We start from the raw sequence: 24814 nt of genomic DNA, 5'->3' as shown, positions 1-24814 counted from the left end.
GAACGATCTGTGTGACCTCTGACCTGCCAGGGCCTTGATACGGGAGCACTCGAACAGCTTGGAGCTGGTACAATCTGTCTCCCAGAACCCCGAGCTGATTGGTCGGTTGTTGTTATTAAGCTGGCGCTGGGCTTCCGCGTTGTCCAGGTCTGGGGAGGCATTTGCCATCGCGCCCGACGCCCTGGAACATAGAAAATTCAGACCGGTGACATAGAAGAGACCCAGAGCCGCGCTGAGTTGTTTTCATTTTAAAAGGCCTAACTTTTTCTGTGTGTGCACCCGACATCCCCACTACTCCAGTGCTCTCAAACCCTCAACACACAACTGACTCCGCTTCAGTGCGAAACCATCAGGGTTGTGTGCATAAGCAACAACTGGAGCGTCTGACCATGATGCAGGTGAAAGTTGTGGTAAGTGACATCAGGCCTGCGTGTCACAGCTCGATCCACGCGTCCTCTGGGATTTCATTTGTGTGAGCACTCCTCTGCATCCCAACAGTGGTTTTGACACCGATGTAAGTGTCTTAAAAAAGGCCGTGTTGTTAAGTTTATGACCATCAGCGGCTCATCATCTATTAGCCTGATACAGCACCTCGGCGCTTCCCGGCTAGCTCAGTTATTGGTGACTAATGTTACAAACAGGAAATCGATTCTTCCCCTCTAACAGTAGCCTAAGACAACACAGGAAGTTGCACTGTGCTTCCTAGATCTATTTTAGAACAGTGAAGAGGAAGTGTTTGATACGGTCAAGCACTTTGGTAAGCTGATGCTGTTTTTAATGTCCCATAGAAACAAATCTGACCTCACTTGACCTGATATGTCAGAGTAGTCAGACCAAACACACAAAACGTGAGCTATCTGACGATACTTGACGTGGTCAAATCCCACCAGTCCCACCTGTCAAAGTTAGGGCTGCCCAAAGAGTCGCGGCAGACGTAAAAACAAGACACTAACAATAAAATAGGCGAGCGACGTCAAGGAGGAGGCTGAGTGAGCATCAGGAGAAGCAGTTGGACGAAGCTCTGTCTGCTGCTCCACACAGCTCAGAGTCCAGAAAACCTTCAAAAGGCGCATTAAACAGGCCTGACAACAACAAAAAATGATTAAAAAAATTGTATGAATCATTTTGTATCCTTTTGAGAAGAAAAATGCTCTTGAAATACGCAGTATCCCGTATTTACGAGATTGTATATGAGTCTATATACGCATGTTTTCATGATTTATTCAGGTGGTTTGTGCAGGATGTCAGTCAGCCGTGAGCACAGTCAGACAAAAGGACGTAAAGGTCATAGACTAAAGACCTTTTAACAACACAGTGGGTTCCCGTCAGCCAGCACTGGTGCTGGATCAGTACTTCAGATCAGCAGGCATGCAAGTTCACAGTTCAGTATCAGCATCTGGCAGGGAAAAGTGGAAGCAGAGCATCTTTAAAAAGTCAGCATCAACCCCGGAGCCTCATTGTTGGCCCCCCCACACCAAGAGGACCAGCACATGTACAAACACATGTACTTCATGTATGTACACACATCTGCACACTGCACAGGGGAGCAGGAGACGCAGCTTTGCCTCTGTTGAGTCCTGAGTAACAACCATCAAACATCCCCACAGGCAAACCCCTGTTCACACCGGATAATTCAACTCTTCGTGGCATCGCACAAGCGTCGCACACATTCTACCCACAAATGCTTCACACTCAGGTTGGTCCAATTAAAGAGGCGCCATGTTTGACAGCATCCTCACAAAATTAAAAACTTCAATGCACAAATATCACCAGGAAAAATAAACGCTGACGTTCTGAAGTACCCGCTTCTCAGCCGTGACGAAGGCAGCACCTGTCCTAGCTTGACATCAGAGCTTTTTCACAATAAAGACGCTTAAAATAAAATATCTCTGGTGATTACAATGATAATGGGAGAGAGGGGGAGAGCAACATTTATTCATCCTCTGCGTCTGCATTGACAGCTGGAAACCAGAAGATAAAAATAACTTCCAAACTGCACGGCAAAAACATCCCAAGGCTGAGAGGTGAGGAAAGACAAAAAAAAAAAACAAAAAAAAAACAAAAACCCAACCCAGAATGCTAATAAAGAACCGTTCAAATACGTGATGTTCTCGCTCGGGGGGCTGCGTTTGTGTGGATATTTTGATACATTTCCACTGTCAAATCGAATTGGTTTGTTACACACATGAATTCAAGGAACATTCAAGGAACATTTTTAGATCCAAGACTCTGGTGACTTTTTGTTTTTGGGTGGAGGCTTCACTGCCATATCAGTTTCTCCTTTCCCTCCCCCTGTTCCTCTTTGTGTAATGCACATGATGGATGGATGGAGGACTTAAGAGCGGAGGTGCCCGCAGGACACAAACGATATGCCATGTGGTGTCTTCCTCCGAGGCCGTTTACGATGTAGGAGCACGATCGTCTGCATTGTTGGCCGCAGTGGGAACCAAACCTGGAAAGATCCTTGGCACGCAGAGACGTGGTGACATCTCATATTTATCGTGTATTTATGTGTTTAAATTTTGTTCCTCTTCTACAGTTGCCATCTTATTGGAGTCTGTTGTTGCATTCAGAGACTGCAGGGATGATGCCTTTTTGCAGCTAATAATGACATGGAAATTAGCATCGCCATGGCTTCCTCAGTCTGAAGCCAATGCGATTGTTACGTTGAATTTTTGATGACTGCTGGAAATAAGATCCGTGGCCAATAAGATCTTGTGAGACTTTCAAGTTCACACGATGACCTCTGCGATCTTCCTGAACATCTCGTTATCAAGGTATGTGAACGCCTCATCACTCGCAAGCGAAGTATTAAGTGAAGCAGCACCTCAAGTATCTCAAGTAGATTCGCTGATCCACATTTTTTCAATTCCAATTGATGATCTATGAGTTTGTGTAAACCCAGACCTCAGACCAGGACTCAACATTCAATCTGACCAACTCTTTTCTGGGTTTTCACTCCTGCACCACTGTAGAGCAGCTCAACACCGGGAAAAACTGCTGCAGTTGATGAGGGCCGATTTGAAAATACAGAAAAACTTTTCAAAATGAAAAAAACAAGGCAAAACAATTCCTTCTCAGTGTAAATATTTATATCATATTTATAGAGGTGTGTGACATTATTTCCTGTCTATGTCTTGTGTTAACACGCCTGAAGCCACTGTCCTTGAAACGCCTGGTGCGGTAACACAGAATGAAAGATGTGTTGTCCCTGTCCGGTCCCCTCCCTTCCCCCATCGCTCCTCCTCACACTCACACTCACACTCACACTCACACACTCACACACACACTCACACTCACACACTCACACACACACACACACACACACACACACACACACACACAAATCAGATGATAGCAATCAAACATGTCAGGAACACTAATACAATAATGCAGCACACGTTAGAGCTGCACAATTAATCATACGGAGGCGTGTTGCTGCCACACCATAGAAATAAAATGAGACAAACATTTTCATAGTTACAACAACAAAAGTTGTATAATATATTTTTACCCAAATTACACGAGTTTGCTGAAAAAAATGTGAAAACATCATGTTATTGCATGAAAAAACCTTGGAAAGTGAAGCTTCAACTGTCAACAGTGAGCTTGTGCTGAAATGTGATCGATTTTCATGTCTATGGTGGGGCGTCAATACGTCCCCCCCCCCCAAAAAAACAAACTTGGTTGCTGACCGGAAAGTTTAAATTGCAGATTTTGAGTCAAAATACCATTTAGAACGAATGTTTACAGGCCAACCAAAGGGTCCCTGGTGCAGTCCTGCTGTTCCCTGGAGACGTGTCCAAGTGTCCTTGAGCAAGATACTGAACCCCTGATTACTCCTGATGATGAGCACGGCAGCCTCCACCATCTGTGTGTGCGTGTGTGTGTGTGTGTGTGTGTGGCAACATCATAAAGCACTCTGAGTACCGCTACGGTAGAAAAGCGCTGCAAAAAGACGTCCATTGACACCATTATCATTTAATGAGTTTTTCAATAAAGTGAGAATAATAACGTCTCCACGAATATCACAAAACCCATCGCACTATGAGTCAAAATAATAGGAATGCCGTGTTTTGTTTTGGTTTGTTTTTCTAAATCTTGCAGCAGAATGAGGTCTATCCGCTCTGCTCTGCTCGAGATTATCAACGCTGGGTTTTGGGTTTTCCAGAATCGGGATGATGTGATTGATTTATCAAAAAGTGAAGGGAGAGAGGAAAACTGGGGCTCCTGCTCACCGTGGAGGGAGGTTTTCTGTTTCAGCGTTTTTGCTGTAAATCTGTGTCCTCCCCTCCTCTCAGGCCCTCCCACCTCCCTCGCTCCACTTCCACTGCAACAAAAGTTCAAGCTCACGGTTGTCACTACAACTAAACCGCTGGAAAACAACGTAGCCATATCGAGTAAATGTCAGGGGCCCCCGCAAGACACAGGGGGGAGGGGGGAGGGGGGCACATGCACTTAGCTGTTCTCTTCGGAGAGAATAACTGCAAAACATTACAGTACTTCAGTCTGGTGATGGAGCGGATCGACGGCCGCAGTGGAACACAGTACAAGTACAACACACAGACAATATTTTCAGGTTTTTCCCATTTATTCAGACTGTATCAGTCCTGAAAGACAGGAACTTCTACATAAATAAAATCTAATGAAACACAGAACTGGTGTGGGTTTTTGGAGGAATTTCATCCCCAGTACAACATTTGATCTTAGCCTGATCGAATGACTGATTCAATTAGGAAAAGTAGCTTCTAATGAGTGAGTGGGATAAGACTTGACCGGCCAGATGATAGTCCCATCTTACTACTGGACTATGGCATGAATTAATGCCACCATATTGTCTGATGAGAATTATTTATGCTGTAGCTTAGTCTTGGTGATCGATGCTCGGCTTTTCCCACTGAAGGCTTCTATTTATTCCTACTCATTAGCATGGAGCTGCACAATTAATCACAAATCTCAACAAGGACAATTGCAATATCTAAAATGCAGGAAAGTGAAATATTTGTTAAGGGTTAATTGTTTTAAAATCTTTTTTTGTTTGTTTGTTAGGTTTGAATTAAAATTCCATCCTGCATTTTTTTTACAGACACCCTGCCCACAGGACAGAGAGGGAGACAGGTTAAATATTTAAATTATTTATGACAGGGTTACGGCCATCAGTGGCTAGCTAGCAATAACAACATTGGTCATAACACGTATTTTACATAAGGCAAGGCCAATATGTGTGTATATATCTATATCTATATATCTATATATTTTATATATAGATATATAGATATAGATATATAGATGGATAGATAGATAGATAGATAGACAGTTCACTTTTATGTGAACTGTCTATCTGGGTTCCTGGTACCAATCTACTCTGAAGGGGAAATCCAGGTTGGTGGTCACCGTCACCACCGCCTGGGCTGCCTGATGCTAAATCAGTGCTCCAGAGCTGACAGAGGCTCCCTGTTGGGATCTACTGGATCAGAAACCTTGATGACTATGATGGTCGTTATGAAGAGATTAGGAATATTCCATCCATCAATCCCACAAGCGGATGATAGAGCCAGAATCATGTTGCCGGCACAGCCGTTGTATTCTGAAGTCAGTGTCATGTCTGCGTCTCCTTTGTGATCCTTGCCTAACTTCAACCACCTGGTGTTCTTCAATCAATCCCACCAGTGTGTGTGTGTGTGTGTGTGTGTGTGTGTGTGTGTGTGTGTGTTATCACTCCTTGTAATAATCGGACTCAGCTGTTGAGGAATGAGCCCGAGGCGGGAGGGTCAAGACTATATCTGACGCTCCCTTCTGGCTATCCAGTCAGCGGGAGGACGGTTTGCCTCCAGAGAATGAAATCTCAGCTGGTGGAGATGAAGCCAGGATAATTCCCTCCAGTGTGGGATGGATGAGACCGTGGATGTCTGAACAGACCTGATGTTGCATGGCCTCTAATTGCCCATTATGTCCGAAGGCCTTTGTAGTCTTTGTCCAGACCCAAAACATCCATCTAGTTCACACAATATTAATCCACATTGTACCACCGCCTGGATGAACACTCAAATCTGAGTACAGCCTCAAGAGCTCGAGCCCACTGCCTGCCCTCTGGAGGCCGAGGCAAACACCCGGCAGAAATACCATTGTCTTTTGGTGAAGGGAGCCCACGGCGATGCCAACTTCCAGGTTGGCCTCCAAGAATCCTTCAACCCTGCTGAACTCTCGTTTGTATTTTGGTTTATTTGCCAATTACATATTTATAGAACCAAATAGCCTGAGGGTGTTGAGGGATCAGTTTTGCCAAAAAAAAAAAAAAAAAACACAAAAAAAAACGTTGGCTGGTCTTTTAAAATTAAGCTGCGGCAGAAAGTTAACTGTGGGCAAAATGACTCATCTCACTTGTTTGTTTTTTTAAAAACGGGTTCCAGTTCCAAATCATTTCTATTTATTCTGCAGCAAAGATACAAAAATCATTGAATCACTGGTTTTCCACATCAACGAGAGACAGACTGCAGGGTCCTGTCGCGCCTCAGCCGTCACAGGACCCTGGTTGATGGAGACGCGACCCCGTACATGAAAGGTCGCTGGTTCCATACTTGCTTCCCTTAGCTCGAGTACTGCAAAAGTAGAGAGCTATTAAGTACAAATACAGTCCACGTACTGTTCATGTCAGTTTTCATCGCCAACAACCACACTGAAAGTACAAGTGAGCAGTTCAGAACTACTGCTGAATTCTTTTAGTGTACTACACAAGTACATTATACTACATTAAAACTTCATTTGATACCAGCATCACTTTGGTGGTGGCGGTGAGTGAAGACTTCCTCTGTGTTTGTTCCTTCTGTTTCATTATCAGGCGGTGACTGCTCCTCTCCAAGGAGCTGACAGACAGAGCAGGATCTCTCTCTTGAACATCCCACACGCTGTTCGACCTCACCAGCTGCCATGAGAGGACATACAAACCCCACCCGTATTTTGCGGTGTGTATTTAACCCATCGCTTTAGTTTGCGTCGTTCCTGTATTCCACTCTTTTCTCACCGCCTCGATCAGCTCAGCGCCTCGGGGAGGCGTGGGGAGGGCCGTTTGAAGCCGCGGGTTGATTCTCACAAAGTTGGCTTAACAATTTAAAATTGAATGGAAGCGATGATCAGCTATTTTCAAATGCCTCATGCGGAAGAAAACAGATGGTAAAACACAGCATCCATGATTTGAGGAAGTTGTAAATTGCAAGGAAGCTTAAATTTTAAAAAGACACGTGACATCCTCCATCTACCGACACAGTGACAGGTCTGACAGATTGTTCTAATCTGACAAACCAGTTACAAACAATTGGGAGTGCTCAAAATATTAGAATCTGGATAATCCCTCAACCTCAGCTGCATGATTCCCCTGGATTGATCATCCGCTCTGCCCCCAGCCGCTGCTGAACTACGTGATAAAGTGGACACTCAAACTCATGGAAGCGAGCAAGTCAGCTTCACACGCAACCAACGTTCAGTTTCTCAAGACAACACTTCGCCTACATAGCTGTTCTCGTCGCTGCTGGGCTGAGGGCCGCTGCAGCTCGCGGTGGAGCCAAAGCTAAAAAAGAAAGCTAGCTGCCTCTTCCACCATCCCCTCAAAATGGCGCTTAGGTGGCAGAGAATTATGGAAGGCGGTAAGGACACGGCGGTCATGTTCACCGCTCACCGCTTTTTTTAAAAAATGTAAAGAAATTACAATGTTAATGTTCATGTTATACATTTTACTCTGCTTTCCAGCCACAACTTGCCGGAGCAGAGCCTGAAGTCTTTCTCCGTAGAGAATAGATTTTACATTCTGTAATCAAGATTCGTGTGGAATAAAGAATCTGTTCAGACACCAGGATTCTGATTTGGATCGGATCTTGGCTTTGCCGGATCAGAGCACCCCAGCAAATAATCACCGCTCATCTCCGCAGGGCGTCTGCTCCCTAACCCTCCCTGGCTTTTATAGGACAGCATCTAAAACAAGAGGTTCTATCATCAGGGTGGCCATCTTCGACGCCCCCCAGGTGGTTTAGGAGTCTTTGCGTCACTCCAGTCCAGCTCTGTCACTGTTTCAGCTGCTACTCTTTACAGTTTCAGCAGCCAGACTCTGGTTGTGAGCTTCGTGGCTGCAGCTTCCTCTCAGTGTGATGTTTTTAAAGACGGAGCAAAACTGAAAGTAGCTTTTGCGTCTTCTTCATGACTTGAAAGGGGCTGCAGTTGATGATACCCATTTGGTTTACGCTACTATTCATGTATTTCTGAAGGAACTGTTGTAACTTTTCAAAAAAAAATTGGGGGGGGGGGATTATGAATCATTCAAAACGTTTTCAAATTCCGTGACTGCTGCAAGCAGTGAGCGCCGTTGTCAGAGGGTGCGCAGGACTGTGGAAGATCCCGGACAGATTGTCAGAAACATCACCATAACCCACGAGACTCCGGTGCACATGTGGATCATTACAAGATGAAGCCGTTTTATTCACTTCTCAAAAATTATTACAAGGATTTCGTTGATGAAACTCAATCGTTCTACCTTTTCGAGCGTTTCCGCAGCCACACAGGATGGTTTCAGAGGGTTATTCCGGATGAAAACGGCGTTCAATGAAGATCGACACAACGCGCCTGGGTATTTATGAGCTCTCACACACCTGTGATGAACCTTTGTGATACACACGAGACATGATGACGTCGCCTCCCAGTCTGGCTGAAGAGGATCTGATCCTGATCACTTCTGACTTTAGTTCAAGGTGATTCCTAAATCCAGTGGTACATCGACATGATCAATGATGTCAAATAACACAAACGGATGCATTTGTGCCTGTTGGGGGGGGGGGGGGGGCGCAGTTTCAGCCGCAGCTGGCAAAAGACAATGAGCTGAAGCACACTGCATTTGCTAGAGGCTGAAAAGGTCATTCGTCATGCTGAAATGCTAATTGTCAAACTGATCATGAAGTTTTTGACTGATTCATTGTTCCATCAGTGAGTTACCAGCTTCCGCACCACGAAGAGTGCATGCATGTATGTCAATGGTCGTGCTCTCTCCCCTGAACCCCTCAGCGCTATTACTGGCCTCTCTGCTGCTCCACTGTCACCGTCAGTAGCCACGATAAATCACCACAGGTGTAATGAAAGCAGCAACACTCACCCTCCCTGCTCTCTCCTTTTATTGCCCGTCCTTTTTTACCTTCTACTCCTCCCAGTCCTCCTTCCCTCGCTCCTCACCTGCCGTCTTGTCCATGAGGCCTCTGCAGCTTGTTTTAGCAGTTAGCATTTAGCAGGATGTCTCCTTACTGCCAAAGCTTAATTGATAATATTGTAATCAATTCCATACATGTGATGCTAAATGTCAGGTGCTAATCACTTAACCCACTAGGTGCTGCAGTGGAACAGTTCAGTCGTGTGTGTGTGTGTGTGTGTGTGTGTGTGTGTGTGTGTGTGTGTGTGCGCACGCCCAAGAACGTTGCACCAGGTCACGCAACAGTCGCTAACAGATGCTAACTGTGTCTGTTAGCCATTTGGTTTTGAGCAGCAACTTCAAAGTGGATTTTTGGAGGATCATTTTCAGTAAACAGCAGCCTGCGGAGTCAGGAAACTCTACTATCAGTGGTAAGAGTCAACCAGAGTAGAAAAGTTGCGGTCAGACAGCTAAACAATCAAGTGATGATTCAATGACAACCACTGAGGTGATGTTGTTCTTTTTTTATTCCCACACTGCTTACAGTGGCGCACAGCTCATCCAAGAATAGATTCATTTAGATCAAAGGCAACTGGCTGTCAATCTCTACATCTGGAGGTCAGATTTAGAGACGATGAGAGAGTGGAAGACGGGAGATAAAAAGGGGTGATGTTACGGAAACGATACTTTACTTTAGAAGCAGAATGTCTGAGAGGTGAATATGCAGAATTGAGAGAGAGAGAGAGAGAGAGAGAGAGAGAGAGAGAGGGAGGGAGAGAGAGGGACAGCTGCCAGTGTTAATCAGTCAGCAGCAGCAGCTCTGTGTCTCAGTGCTCTACCCCCGATTCTTTGACCACGCACACTCACAGACGTCCTGGTCAATATCGTCACAACATCTCAGAGACATTTACCATGACCTCTGCTACCCATCTGATATCTCATCCGACTGCTGACAACCGTGACAGCGACGCTCAGGTTCTTCAGGTTGCTTGATCATTGATCTGATGATTGGGTGTCAATCCAGGGTCCGAGGAACGCGACCACAATCGTCCTCCATTACAACGTTATTAAGTTCCTGTTGCAAAGAAATGCTGTGCTGCTTTTGCGGCGCAGCATCAAAACCCCGCGGCTGGTCAGCAAAGTAGTTCCAGCGCTGTATCTGACACTAAAACAACAACATCTCATCAAGTTTTTGAACCGCAAATGTTAACACAACCCAAATTCTCCAAATGCAGGCAAAGACCAATGTGGATTAAAGTGTATCAGACGACTTTTGACTGATTTTCTCTCCTGACCCACGGCTAGCATTCATTGCTGCTAAGCTAACTAGCAGTCTGGAGATCCTTAAAGCACCAGAGAGGAGAGAAGGGTCTCCACCTGCTTGTCAGCTGTAAAATGGACTTTAATTGTAATTCCAAAAAGTTAGCATGTTCGTTCCAGTACAAATGAACGGAACATGAACTCACTTGCCAAATAAAAAGTCTAAATAAATGGTTATTGTAGCTACAAATGCTGCATATCACCGTATAAGGATGTTTTTCTGGTGTTTTTAAAGCTTTATTTCAAAAATGACAAATACAAACTGAGCTGATACCTGATGTTGCACATCATACAACAAGCTTCAGATGGGAAATTCTGAGAGGGCTATTTGTTTGGAATGATAGAGTATGTCACGGAAGGATGAAAAAAAAGATAATATCACTTTGCATCATTTGTCAACAATAAGTCAGGATGTCTGAGGCAATTCATTAATACAGACGAGCAGTGTGGAGATATTTCGTGTGTTTACATTTGAAAACTGGCCTCCACACACTTCAGCTGTTTGGCTGATTACTGCAACGCCTTTCCGGTGGAACTCCAGCAGTGTTTTGCGGACTAAAAAAACTTCCTCTGACCTTCCGAGTGAGTAAATAAGGACTGGGTGAATATTTCTGGGTGAACTATCTTTTTAGGTCTGTGCAAGATGCTGGGTAGGCAGCGCATCTCTGCTGCAACACAATATTTTAATCAAAATTGTTTTTGACACACCAGTAGCTTTTAACAAATATTGCACCTTCCTGCAATTTCAAAATCTCAGGAAGCTTACCTGCAGGTTTGACTGAATTTCAGGTAATTGTGCAGCCCTGGTAAGAATCCACATGCTGCACTGCACACTTGCATGTACTGCCTCCACCATCACTCCATCATCCTGCTGCAGCCAGACCAGACCAGACCCGTTTCCACAAGAAACACTGAGTGATGTGTTCGTGGAAATCAAGCGCCTGCACTAATGTGACCCAGAATGATCTCACTATGCAAAAACAACCTAAAACCCCTAGATTCTTCCTTCAGGGATCGAGGCTCTCGCTCTCCCTCTCGCTCTCCCTCTAATACACACACTGGATCTTGCATCATGACATCACACAATACGCACTTCACACACTGCACTGAGTCACTTCCACTCACTTCACCTCAGCAGAATGGAACAACATCTGTAAGCGAGCCAACACCCCAGCTCTGAGTCCGCAAGACCACAACTCTGAACAAAAACAGTCACCTTGAGTTCCAACAGAGCAGCCGGACAACACAACCTCATCATCATCAGAGTCACTATCCATCATCCAGACGGGACAACAGTGACGAGAGGGATGTTGACAAGAGCCCCCCTGACAACTCCCCCTGTGTTACATGGAGTGTAACAATGACCTAAAGGAGAAATTCACAATATTTCAACAGTAACTATATGATGCTTATTTTTGCTTCCAGGTGTGTCCAATAAATGTTAGTGACACTCAGCAAGATGTAAAGCCATAAAGTTTAACAAGTTCATAATAAACTGCGGAGCACGGCAGACACTGATTACTTGCTGTAAGCGCGTTCAACGACGTGTTCAGGGGTGCCACAGCTTCTGTAAAGCTGCCTTCGCTAAAGCGTTAGGTGCTGCACTCGTGCGTCAGAAGCTGCCCTGAACCTAAAGATTAATATTCATCCCTGGTTCTTTGCCTCCACCAAGGAGGTCAGGTTGTCACTGGCGTCTGTCTCACTGTCAGCAGGATCACGCAAAACTATGAGGCAGATGTTCATCGATCTTTCTGACAGGTGTAGACTGGGCCGGGTGCAGATTGCTCATAGCGCCACCTGGTGAAAACAGGAAGTTAATGGGTTTTTTTCCAGACCAGAGTGCAGCATTACTCTGCTCCTTCTTAACAAAAAATCCAAACATCAGGTTTCACATCCCTCTCACCGGACAGAACAGACACGCGGTGGGACACACACCAGGGTTTGAGAACTCACTCATCGCCGCTTCCAGCTTTAATTGGGACCTGACCACACAAGTGCCAGGGGTCAAAGTTTGTCTTGGCGGTTGCATGCAGTCTCTCTGATTGCGTTCTAGTTGATGAGATAAAATGTTGGTGGAGCGCGGCTCAGGTGGTAGAAAGGCCATCCAGCAGGATAAGGGTGAGATATGAACCTGCAACTGCTGCCGAGGAGCTGGTGGGTCCCTGCATGACAATGTGGTGAGTGGAACTGAGGTAGCACCTTGAGAACTTATCAATATGAGCAGAAAACCACAGGATCAAGGCAGAACTGCTGTAAATCAGCTCAGTTAAACGGCCTTTACTCGCAGCAACTTTCATTTTCACTTAAAAACAAACCAGAACTGACCTCAGACCTGCCTGATGCCTCCAGCACTTTACAGCCCACCAATGAAGCGAACACATATATTTGTTAATGAAGGTTCGAATGAAGCAAAACCAGGCTCAAATCACTTTTCACTGCAGCTGCCAACACATAAAGAGCATCTGCCAGTTGTGGTGCTAAATCAAGGACCGTGTCTGAGAAATATGATGAATCCGTGTTACTGCACCAGGCACAGTGGAGTAGCATGAGGTCAAACAGCCTGATCATGGATGTGCTTCAACTTTCTGCAGGGGCAGACTGAATTATAGAGACTATTGGGGATTGCTATTTGTATTGGGGGGCATTTGATCCAGAACCCACTGAGGCCTACACAAACATCTGTAATTAAAAGTTATAAGCCGGCTAATTAAGAAGCAGCCTGAGCCGGTGTAGCATGCAAAAATAAGCCCCTTCACTAGGCCGCTGTTCTGCATCCCCTCCTATGTTTCCTTCCGAACAGCCCTGAGAGACAACATTGGTCCATCGTCGAAGACACGCAGGTGAAAACAGGACATGAAACAGCGCGTCCCCACGCCGGATCACTGCAGTATCCTGCACCCAAATGCAGGCCGGCGTGCCTGCAAGATGGTAAAACAACCGTGCACCTCGACTCCTTGCTCTCCCGCAGGGGATGACAACATGAAACCACATCCAGCGGAGACACAGATCATCCCCTCAGTCTTACCTTCAGCCTTAGTGTCCGCTGCTAGGTTGTTTTTTGTCCTCCTCTGACACCAAGACGTCGCTGGGCTGAAGTAATGAGGAGGAGAGGGGTTTATCAATGGAGGAGCTCCGTTTTTATTCCAGCAGGGTCTTCCCTCTATTAGTCCTTATTACAGAGGTAGTGGTTCGTCTGGGTAATTACAGGAGCAGCCCGGGGAGTCCTTAGCGGGGAGATGCAACGTCCTAGCGCGGCAGTTGGGCGCTGTGAGCTCGCAGCGGTGACCGCCAGCCGGGAGATGCTGTCGGTGCTGAGGACGCAAGCCGGTGGAGGGTGCTGATGATATCCATAGAGGTCCCCGTAACCACCTGACACAACCTCTCCTCCTTCCTCCTGCTCCTCCTCCTCTCCGCTGGTGATGCTGGAGAGGCGAGTCAGCGTCAGTGCGGCGAGCCGAGAGAGAGAGAGAGAGAGAGAGAGAGAGCGAGAGAGAGAGAGAGAGAGAGAGAGCGAGAGAGGCTAGCTATGTTAGCAAACAGCCACAAGAGGACGCACTTTGCTCTCATTCAGCTTAAAACTGAAATTTAAACTGAAAAACAACAGAAGAAAAACACGGTGTGCTGCAATCACCTTATATTGATGAAACAAATGAGTAATTCATCCATATTCAGTCGCCTGGTTACTTTCAAGGAGAATTTAACGCAAGCGACGAGACACACGCTAGCGCAGACGCTTCGGTGGCGGACAGAGCGGAGTGACAGCGCCCCCTGGCGGATGGATGACCGCTGAAACGAGGAAGCGTTTTACCAAAACAGACGGAAATAGTTTAATCTTGTCAGGTTTATTGGATTCAGATACAGAAAATACGACCTACTGTCAAACTGCTCATTGTCTTCAAGTGTTATTTCACTTAAATATCACTTCCTGTCTTCGTATTTAGAGTTTTAAAGCAGTTGTGTCGATGCTGAAGTCTTGACTGCAAATTATTATATTTTCTATGTTATATAATAAAATTCATATATATCCTACTTCAAAAATCATTAATCATTCAATAACGAAGATTAACTTGATTCAATGTAAAAAACAAAACAAAAAACAAAACAATAATAATAATCCCATTTGCTTTTGTCAGAGGAGAAGCCATGGCAACAATTTTGGCCTACAAAAATACGTCATAGGTGTAAAAACCCAAATGAAAAATCAGCAGGGCTCCTTTAACGGAGCGGGGGAGGAGTCCGGGCAGCGGAAGTCCTCCTCGCTGACGCCAACAGGCGCGTCTACGAGCCTGATGTCACTTGTAGGTGAAAGCGCTCACAACTTTTTGGACAGTACGAGCTCGCGCTGTGTAGCAGAAGTATCCCATCATGTCGGACTCCATCAAAAACGTCGCGATATTTGGAGCAACGGGAATGACCGGGCTGGCGACCCTGCCGCTGGCGAGGGCTGCAGGTGAGGAAGGAGGGGAGTTTCACCTGTGACGATAATCCAAATATTGGCATGTTTTCTTTCTTTAAACCAAGACTGGTTCTCCTGTGCGGATTAATTTGGGTTTTAAAGGTGTTCAGATGTGGCAGAGACGGCCGGACTGAGGAGAGCCACTCCAGGTGGGATGGTTGATACAGTTGGTAGGAGTTGATCGGTAGTCCTGGTTTAGGATTATCCTGTTAATGAGGGGAAAACATCAGAATATAGAACTACCTGTCATCACTCAACAGACCTTTAATGCCCAAACTAAAAATAGATCGATGAAATTGATCAAATCAAGAAATGAATCCATAAAAAGGAACATAATTTATGAAAACTTTAATAAAAGATAAAACTTTAATGTTCATATTCTAACATCTACTTCTGATATTAGCTGGTTTATTTCTGGCATCGTTGCACTCTTTGAAATTAGGATATACGGTTATTGATGGGTTTCCACTTCAATAATATTAATATTAGCTCATCAGCTAGAAGTAACAGAAGTATATCAGGAAAGTATCATTAATAGTGTCGTTAGTTCAGTCACTGCGTCCAGGTTGCTTGCTTGCGTGTAAACGTCCGATCCCTGATTGTGACCATACAAGCTGCTCCCTGGCACACGCTCACCAACACCTTAGGTCACATGACTAATTTGATTTTGCAGCATTTTCAGTTCCTTGTCCTTGCTTAAAAGTGTTGAGTCACGCTGGACGTTACAGGTCAGCATGTGCTGAGTCATAGTCCAGCTGATAATAGAGAGCTGTTCACTATCTCTCCCGTGCAGGGAGGGCGGGATAATCGCCAATGTGAAAGTAGTTACACGAGTTGTTGCCGCCTCTGAAAACTGCAGTCCACAGCTGTGACGCCACAGCTGTGACGCCACAGCCCGCACCACGGTGGAGCCGCCGCTGGAACCGTGGCGGTGAACAAGGTCAACATCAGCTGACACCACTAGTTATCAGATGAATCTGTGCATCCCCTAACATCTTCCTTCATCTTCCTCTTTCGCTTGACCAAAGGAAACAAAACAAACAAAATCCCGTCAAGTAAGGAAATCCCCCGTGCCGAGAGAGCCGTGAACTGTCAGGGCATCTCACGCTGCTTCCCCGCAGATCGCATTCACGTCCCTGCTTCCGTCCCCAGGATACAATGTGACGGTGCTGGTGCGGGACCCTTCCAAGCTGCCTGCTGACCACAAGGCGTCCAGGGTGGTGGTGGGAGACGTCCTGAAGAAAGAGGACGTGAAGAAGACCATGGAAGGCCAAGACGCCGCCATCATCATCCTGGGCACCAGGAACGACCTCAGTGAGGCTCCTCAGTTTGAAGCCAGACACAAATATCCAAGCATGCTCATGAGAAACTGACATTTTTATAGTTTCCTCTCTGCCTGGAAAAAAAAAACAAAACATTTTTTTCCTGATATACAAAAAATAAACTGATACTGTTTAATCATAGCGTACGCATGAATACAAAAAATATTACTCCTCAGATGGCATTAACTTCAACTATAAAGTCAGTTGTAGTTTTTAAAGGTGTAGTGCTTTGAAATGCTCACTAGAGGTCACCCCAATCTTCCACTCCAACTGGTTCATATTTGAATATTTCATGATTGTAACGGCGTGCCAGGTATGTCCATACATGCACGAGTATTTCTGCCCGTGAGCCTCTGGTCTGCGCTCCTCAGGCCCGACCACCATGATGTCCGAAGGCACCAAAAACATCATCGAGGCCATGAGGGCTCGCGGGATCCGCAAGGTGGTCGGCTGCATGTCAGGTAGGCCTCGCTCTCTACAAATGCTGTTTTTATGTTGTTAGAACTGAGACGTGGACCGGTGTCGGGGGGGGGGGTGAAGGTGCCATGGTGACTCCGGCTCACCGGTGAAACAAAGAGAGGTCACAGTGCCTAAGAATCACCCAGGCACATCACAAATATTTAAGATTAAAAAAATAATCAATAATCCAGCCAGTCAGCAAATAACTTGTAAAACAGCTGTGAAAAATGGGAAGAAGCTGTAAACGCTTGTGTCTCATCACTCTGCCTCTTCAGTTCAACCTGTTTCCTCCATCTTTCTTCCGTCTCCAAGCTTATAATGTGTGCGAGTTAAAACGTTTTCCTCTGCTTCTTCTTCTTCTTCTTCCCTCCCTACATTTACAGCCTTCCTGCTGTGGGACCGTGCCAAAGTCCCGCCCCGTGTGCTGGCCGTGACCGAGGACCACGACAGGATGTTCACGGTGCTGAAAACCTCTGGGCTGGACTATGTGGCCGTCATGCCGCCTCACATCGCTGGTCAGTGGGACGCAGGAACTGAGGGCTTCACTCCAAACACTTAGAAATCAACTCCCGGAGCAGAAAACCACCCGAACAGATCACCACATCCTATCCTCTCCTAACTACTCCATCCTTCAGTCGGCACTCGTCTCGTCATGTCTGGACTGACAGCACACACCAGACTGCCTGGATCATCTTTCTTAATCATTAGTATGGTAATAGTTTTCCAGGTGTGTCGTCAGTTTATACAAATAATTACCATTTGGGAATTTACTCCGACGTTCCCCGAGCACACGCTCTGCTCCGGACCCGGAGCCTGACACAGCGCCTTCTTCTCCAGTTAAAATTAGAATTTAGGACAGGATTCATGCCTTCTTAACTTGGGACGCCGACCTGAGGAAGCTCCTCGGCTCCTGTCGGCCTGTGTCAGCTAGGTTCCTGTGCTCAGGTAAGATGGGATCTTTACCTAAATGACCAAAAGTCCTACGTGTGGTGATGAGAGAGGGCTTCAGCCTCAGGAAACTGTGGTGAGGCCCCCGGTTCCTTCTGAGGTGCTCTATTATCTAACGCAGTTTCAACTGAAATGGAAAAAGCAGCAACAACAATCATACAGTTGCTCCAAAACAATAATCATGTAGATTGCTGATGTATTTGCTGAAACGAGGACTTGAAACACGTGGAAGCTGAAAAGGGCTGGATTTCTCCGGTGACCTCGTTGTTCAGGGTGGAAAACTCACTCTAACCAGAAGATTCAACCGTTATCTTTAAATAGAGAGGTGGATGTGCCGTGATAGCAAGATAATTGGAGGAGGTGATCGTGAATTGCAGGACATTATTGATCGCTTAGTTTTCTTTTGTCATCTCTAATAATCAGGGGTGAACATATGTTGACACGAGAATGACACACGTTGCCGGGTGATGGTGAGAGAGTCCTCCATTATCAGGAGAAAACGAGGTTCTACATGTTGGAATGTGTTCTTGTTTCTAACTTTAGTGTGAGACTCATTCTGGCTGATTTGTTGCCTGTGCAGATGAACTTCCTCTGACGGAGCGCTACACAGTGACGGGGGAGACGCTCCGAGGAAAACCCATCTCCAAACACGACCTGGGACACTTCTTCGTGAGATGTCTGTCCACCTCGGAGTGGGACGGCAAGGCAGTGGGATTGTTTGGAGAGTACAAATGATCTCGGAGGGCTTTAGAGTCTCCGCTGCTTCGCCATCCCCACCCTCACCGACCCCCTCGGCGGAGAACTACAGATTAATGACGGAATTGCGGCTCCGTTGTCTCAAATTTTAGCTTTTTTTTTTTTTTTTTTAATAAACCTGGAGAGCTCTTCTGCTTTGACCTTTTTCATCCCACCTTTTCCAGCTTACCGCTTGTTTGTGGTCGTTTAAAGTGACAGAAGTCTTGGCGCCAAACCTTGAGCTGCCGTAGCATCAACACCGCTTCTGTTCCCTGGACTCAACTGTTTCATCATGTGATGCTGTGTGTTTTTATCAATGCTGAAAATAATATAAAAGAATTCGTTGTTTAAAAAAGATGTGTGTGTCATGTGAATTAGCTTAGTAAACAATAGTACTATTCAAAACAAAATACCTTACAAACCAAAATGAGTGCTAGCGTAGATGGAGGGTGGATGAGGGAACCACATCTGACAGAGCTGGGGGAGTTGCTCTGACTGATGCTGGTTCTAACAGGGAACACTTCCCCAGTCAGACGTGGAGCCTGTTAGCTTTGCTTTATCACACTGCTGCTTTTGAGAACGTTTCAGAGCGGATCTATTAAAACTGAGCATGTTTGAATAAGAAGTGTTCAATGTGATCAAAGGGTGTAATAAACAGGTTACTACACCTATTAAAACATCAAATACTTGATACTTGCAGAGTAGTAATGATATCATATATTCATTATTTATATTTGAGCAGGACATCTGCACGCTGTTCACGCCCTGAAGTTTGTCCCTCAGAGGACACGCAGTCCTCAAGTGAGTGGCAGGAGTACACGTTGCGCAACTCCCTCCGGCAACGAAGCGTCAATGTCCTTGAGGAGTCAACACTGAACCAGAAACCGTCGATTTGAACCTTCAAAATAAACACAACCTGGACTTACAGAGTGGCTCTGAAAAAGTGGTGACCGGAGGCTGCGTCAGAAACTCCCGCATCCCGCATCCCGCATCCCGCATCCGTGTCCTCCACCACTCAGCCGAACTCACGAGAACGTCTGCAGAAACACCAGCAGGTACAATCACGAGTCCACGTTGACAGAATGGGACTTTTACTGTGTGGAATAAACTTTCAAGACAAAGTCAATATGCTGGAAAAGCATCACTTTATACCAACTTTATAGCACGTAATACACACACACACCTGAAAATAGCACTGCACAGACGAAAGTGCGTCATCACCTCTGTAACTCTCACGTCATTGCTGATCTGTTGTCACGTCGCTGAAAAACACCAAACACCAAAAAAACCACGCTCATTTCCTTTGCTTATGAATTGATTGGGGGAAAAAACCCGATTGCGTTTATCACTGATGGATCGATATATCGAGAGGGCGACAACTTCAGATTCTTCTGGCATTTTGTCCTCCTTACCTGAAAAACTAGAAGCTGTTTCCAGACCAGCAGATGTGATTCTTTGCAGTTATGTAATGTGGGCACCGATGGCTCGTTGATGCAGCGTCTTCCAATAGAATTAACACATTTTAAGGAAACAGACGTGGCATTGTTTTATTTTGAAGGAAACAACAGGAAGTCTTGGAATCTCGGAGACGAGTTTCTCTCTCTCTCTCTCTCTCTCTCTCTCTCTCTCTCTCTCTCTCTCTCTCCCTCTCTCTCACACACACACACACACACACAGACACACATACACACTCCCTCGCTTCTCCGCGGGAGGAGGGGTCGGAGCTGTTTTTTCACCGGTTGACTCACTGGTTGGCTCCCCACTCGTGGTGAGAGATCGAGTAGTGGAAGTCAAATTAAAACTTTAAAGACAAATAAACTGAAACTTTGTTTTAAAACATTTTTGATGTTTGGACTGTGAGCGCGTGACATCCGCCTCTCACCTCACAGGTAAAGAAACCTTATTTCCCGCGAACACTTGTAGACTCTTTAGCCTTCTCTGCTCTTAATGAAACGTGAACCTTCTTTTCTTTTATTTATTGTTCCGTCACAAGCCTCGATATAGACGCTCGGCATTGGTTTTAAACTCGTTGAACTGGAAAAGTGGGGTTCACTCACATGTTCATTTTCGGGTCTGACTGGGTTTCAAGCGGACGGGAGTCCCTCTTCTACCGGTGATGTAATCATGGAGGAATCAGCGCGATGTAAAGCTCTAAAACGAGCCGACTCTCCAGCCCGGGTTGTTATTTAGGGACCGAATGGCAGGAATCTACTCATCTGCATGTGGGATTAATTGTGCTTTTGCTTGGTTTGTTGGCAGTTTAACGTGCGGCGGATTTAAATCGGAGTTTGAAGGAATGTGACAAGAAAACTTCATTACCCATCATGCCCGTCGCTACATTCAACCCCCTCTCTCTTTCGTCACTTTTTGGGGGAGAAACTCAAATCACAGGCGGGAGAAGAGTCAGTCGGTTAGAACGATGGTTGACGTGGTGCCGGTTTTAATCTGAGATAACGAGGTTTTTTTTAACTTTTTAAACCCACTTTTATAATGTTTTAACTGGGGCTCGCAAAGGCGGGAAGAACTGGTCGCCGGTAGCGACGTCGTAAACTTACCGAGGAGAGACAGGAAGTGAACTAACAGGTCGGTGTTGTTCTGCTGAATTTGAATCATCAGTGTGTGTGTGTGTGTGTGTGTGTGTGTGTGTGTGTGTGAGGGAGGCTGTTTCCTGACATACCTCAAGTCAGTCAAACTTATTACTTATTTACTTATTATACTTACTCGAATGATGTAACGTTCGTCCCCTCGGCATCTGGCTCTTCTTAGCGGCATCTGTCGACGAGCTAACTTTCCCTCCACTGAAGAACTACAACCCCCAACCCTCATTGCTAACCGAGCAACATCCGGGATACCGTCTCTGCTTTGTCGACAGAAAACCTCGATGATGAATTCACACAAACCGTTAGTTTCGTTTGTTAAAAAAAAACTTTGGTTCCAAAACATTTGTAGCCCGAGGCCCCAAATAGTAAATCAAAATAAGGGAATATTCACGCAAACTCGAAGATTTAAATCGAACATTTTAAAAAAAGTGTCACCAAACCTTCAGAGATCCAGACTCTGGGTCACTTAAGAAAACTTGAATTTATCGCGTAGGGAAGCAGCAACAGGAAGGAGACACTTATTAGCCTGAAAGAAAGCAATGATAAACTTTGTTAGAATAAGACAACCTAGTTGTGTCAGTCTGAATCGTAATTTGGCACCAAAACTCAGAGAAGTACCTAATAAGAAGAAGACCCCGTTCCCAGCAGCCCCTGAGGCGGTCCCATTTATCTGGACCCTGATGTGCTAAATAGAAGACATAATTCATTATCAGTTACTCCTGTGTTCACTCTCAAGATGGCTGCCTTTTGCCAAAACCTCTACATATAACATTAAAAACTAGTGATAAAAAATTAAGGGGTTGAAATCGCAGATTTTAGCAATCGATGAGCTGATATTTGCGAATGTGAACACTTTCAGAGCAGGAAAAGCGGCTTGGTTTAAGTGGAGGAAAGAAAACATGGTTTGTTCTTAAGAGTTTCTAAGCTGACATTTTGAGACGGGTTGCCGTTTGTGGCTCTTGGTGAGTGTTTGAAAGGCAGAAAAAACCACCGTCTGGGTGAAGTGCAACTTGCATAAGAGTACAAATGTGATCTCCAGCCTCAAAACAAATTGACCTGACAGTGTCTACTTTTCTTCGCAGTCGGAAGATGATCATGAAGGGACAGAAGCGTAAACTCCCTCCAGAGGACGTGGAGCTGTCAGACGGAAGCCACCTCACCTGGGAGAGCCAGCGCCAGTTCGTCTTCTCAGTTTCCCTGAACAAGTATCAGCGAGGCCAAGAGCTCCCGGAGCCCAGCCTGCGCCGCTCTGTTCTGATAGCCAACACACTTCGGCAGGTTAGCCTGGAGGGTTGCTGGGCGCCCTCGATAGAGGGGGAGGTGTCACTGCTGCCTTGTGCTTCTCATTCTGTACATCAGGCCAAGGAGCTGGAGAGTTCTGTCTCAGGAGTCGCTGCGTTGACGGTTGCTAATAGCAACCCCGCTCTTCCTAAATGTCAGTTAGCTTCGTCAGCTTGTCCCTCAAGTAGGTCCCCAGCTAGCTGCTTTTCAAATACATTGAATGCCCCCCCGAGTGTACAAGACGAAGACGAAGACTGGGGATCAATGTCCACTGATCCTGATTTCTCCCTTTCAGCTGCCATTTCCTCTATCCTCACTGCACTGGACTCCACCCTCGACGGAAGCCCACAGGCAGCTCCACGGGTGCCCCTCAGGTCTTTGGAGAACCTGTCAGGGTGCTCCGAAGGAGGCGTGTCATGGCTGAAACAGGGTGTTCGAGGTAGTGGACGGTGCTGGGACCAGCAGGAGGAGAGCAGGTCACGTGACAGCAGCATGGAGGTAATGAGGTCCAGCTACCTCAGCGACTTAACTGTGGAGGATCTGTTCCAGGATATAGACACGTCCCTGCTGGAGAGGGACATGGGTATACTGGGGCTGAGGGGCTCTCGAGCTGGATTCCAGTCTGGAGAAGATCTCCTACGGCACCTCCCTCATTCCTCCACGCACCCCTTCTCTCTCAACCAGAAGTGCCTCCCTTCCTTCTCCTCGTTCAGCCCAGCGTCTTTCTCATCCTCCACTCACACCCTGTCCTCCCCTCCTCCCTCCACCTTCCCCACTCAGAGTCACGTGAGAGAAGGACTTGACCTGGAGCATCTGATGGAGATTCTGGTGGAGTCCTGAAGAAATTCGGACTTCAGAAGCCAGTGGCTGGACTTTCAGACATGTAATACATTTTTTAATGATACTTGATGAAATGTGTATCCCGAGGGTTTAGGAAGTAGTCAGGATGTTGTAGAAATGTTCGCGTGTGCCTGCGTGAGAGGCGGCTGCGGAGCCTCTGTCTTGTTTTCTGGCGCGTTGCAGTGTCACGCCTGAGAATAATGAGCCACGCGAGGCTGCGTTCCTCCTCGCTGCTGAGCAGCGCTGCTGAGCAGTGACTTAGACGACAGTGAGGTGATGAGCAACGGCTTCCTTCAGATTTGTTGCGCAAAGATATCTCAGATGCTCGGTGGCCTCTGGTGGCGCCGCATTCACACGCGCCATCCTAACTGCAAGGAACGGTGGTTATGATTCCTTGATGAGTCGTTCAGTGTCAAATGTAAAGAAAATTAGGAAAAACACTCAGCAGGGTTTCTCATTGTTGGAAACTCTTGAGATTCTTCACTTTTCTTTAAACAAGTGAAACAGGCAGAGCCCAACCGCATGGGAGCACCGCACAGCGCCCTCTGCTGGACAAACCTTGTCAGGACAGACTGGATTTAACAAGCCGCTTCTCCTCGGTCCGCGAACGAGCTGGTGTGGGCTTTGCAAAGGAAAAAGAATCGAACCATAAACGGATCCCCCAATTAGTGCTTTCTGTTTCCGTCGATCAAGTAAAGGATTCATTGCGGGGGCGAGTTCAGAGGCGGGGAGTCGCAGGTTGAGCAGCAGCGGGAAACGTTGACGTTCCTTCGGATCTTCCGTGAAGAGAAGAGGACGTCTGGTGCTTTGAGATCAAACAGACGGAGACGTGAAGTCAGTATTTATGTCGGTCCTATTTAGTTCTTTTGTTGTCTTTCAATATGAGGAAATGTTGTTTCTCTGTATCTGCGTCCCATGTGTCGGGTGGTCGTGAAGAGCGCCCCTGCCGGAGTGTGAAGAGTCCTAACACCGTCTGACGGCTGAAAGAAGTCAAACTTGAAAGTTCATCTTGGACGTTTGCGTGTAGCTACGAGAACTTCAGAGGCAGTTTTCAACATCTTTTTATACTTTTTTTTAACAAGGCCGTCTGGACACGTGACAGTCCAGCACCTCTGCATGCGAGGAAGCCACCGCACCGCCACTCGCGTCCTCAGCGCCACTGGGAGTTCTTAGCCACGTGAGCAGATGTTCACCTCGTCACTGGTTCCAGTGGGTTTACATCTGAATTATTGCACTTCTGTTAATATGCATTGCCCAGCAGGCGTGTGAGCGAGGGGTGTGTTTCTCTATTTATTGAACCACGGCAATGACGCCACAGCGTCACACGTCAGGTGGAGTCCTGCTGTTGAAGGCGTTCAGTCACAGTCAGAGCTGGCAGGAGAAGTCAGGCGTTCCCCTGCAGACCCTCCTCGTCCAGGCAGCCCGGTGAGGAAGGTGCTGTTCTTTTCTTTTAGCAAGGCTGACACATTTACTCCTGGAACACTGACGCCCCACCTGTCTGCGTCCACGGTGATGTTCTGAAGAGGGCAGGCAGAATGCCCAAATACTGTTTACTTTTTTATATTAAGGATGTGAATTATGTTACACTGTTTTTAATAAAAAGTGAAATCAAGCCGTTTGTTATTTTTTAAAAGCAACGTTTCAGCGCCGACCGCGGCCGGAGCCCCGGGCGGCACCTCGGACCCCGATC

General features: G+C 46.4%; 3 protein-coding genes across 8 annotated transcripts in view; 2 read left to right on the top strand and 1 right to left on the bottom strand.

Moving 5' to 3' along the window:
- Positions 1–22745, bottom strand: part of sptbn4b (spectrin, beta, non-erythrocytic 4b) — a 72349-nt gene extending 49604 nt beyond the window's left edge. For 2 of the 4 annotated variants that reach the window (XR_015118221.1, XR_015118222.1), the window contains exons 1-8: positions 22164–22745; positions 21622–21688; positions 21125–21529; positions 19816–19903; positions 19587–19665; positions 19330–19440; positions 13509–13905; positions 24–181 (exon numbers count right to left, since the gene is read on the bottom strand). Coding sequence is in view for 2 of the 4 variants with exons in the window: in XM_086216820.1 (XP_086072946.1) it covers positions 24–168 (145 nt within the window). In the remaining 2 variants the exon portion in view is untranslated. The remainder of the gene's footprint in view (positions 1–23; positions 182–13508; positions 13906–19329; positions 19441–19586; positions 19666–19815; positions 19904–21124; positions 21530–21621; positions 21689–22163) is intronic. The other 2 variants (XM_086216820.1, XM_086216821.1) reach the window with 2 other exon arrangements.
- Positions 14761–18533, top strand: blvrb (biliverdin reductase B). Its single transcript, XM_086216825.1, has 5 exons — positions 14761–14933; positions 16092–16253; positions 16633–16722; positions 17104–17235; positions 18249–18533. The coding sequence occupies exons 1-5, from the start codon at positions 14849–14851 to the stop codon at positions 18401–18403; spliced, it is 624 nt and encodes a 207-aa protein (XP_086072951.1). The 5' UTR covers positions 14761–14848; the 3' UTR covers positions 18404–18533.
- sertad3 (SERTA domain containing 3) lies at positions 20092–24701 on the top strand. 3 transcript variants are annotated; one of them, XM_086216824.1, is made up of 4 exons: positions 20092–20292; positions 20397–20986; positions 22086–22468; positions 22580–24701. In XM_086216824.1, the coding sequence occupies exons 3-4, from the start codon at positions 22093–22095 to the stop codon at positions 23122–23124; spliced, it is 921 nt and encodes a 306-aa protein (XP_086072950.1). In that variant the 5' UTR covers positions 20092–20292; positions 20397–20986; positions 22086–22092; the 3' UTR covers positions 23125–24701. The 3 variants fall into 3 exon arrangements, with proteins under 3 accessions (XP_086072950.1, XP_086072948.1, XP_086072949.1); XM_086216822.1 differs by having other exon boundaries at positions 22086–24701; XM_086216823.1 differs by lacking the exon at positions 20397–20986 and having other exon boundaries at positions 22086–24701.
- Positions 24702–24814: the final 113 nt, after the last annotated feature.

The sequence above is a fragment of the Aulostomus chinensis genome, chromosome 10 (assembly GCF_037954235.1).
Source record: "Aulostomus chinensis isolate RoL2024-O1b breed Wild chromosome 10, RoL_Achi_v1.0, whole genome shotgun sequence".
NCBI classification, from domain to species: Eukaryota; Metazoa; Chordata; class Actinopteri; order Syngnathiformes; family Aulostomidae; genus Aulostomus; species Aulostomus chinensis.
Note: the sequence above shows the minus strand (reverse complement) of the source record. Positions and strands in the feature narration are given on the sequence as shown.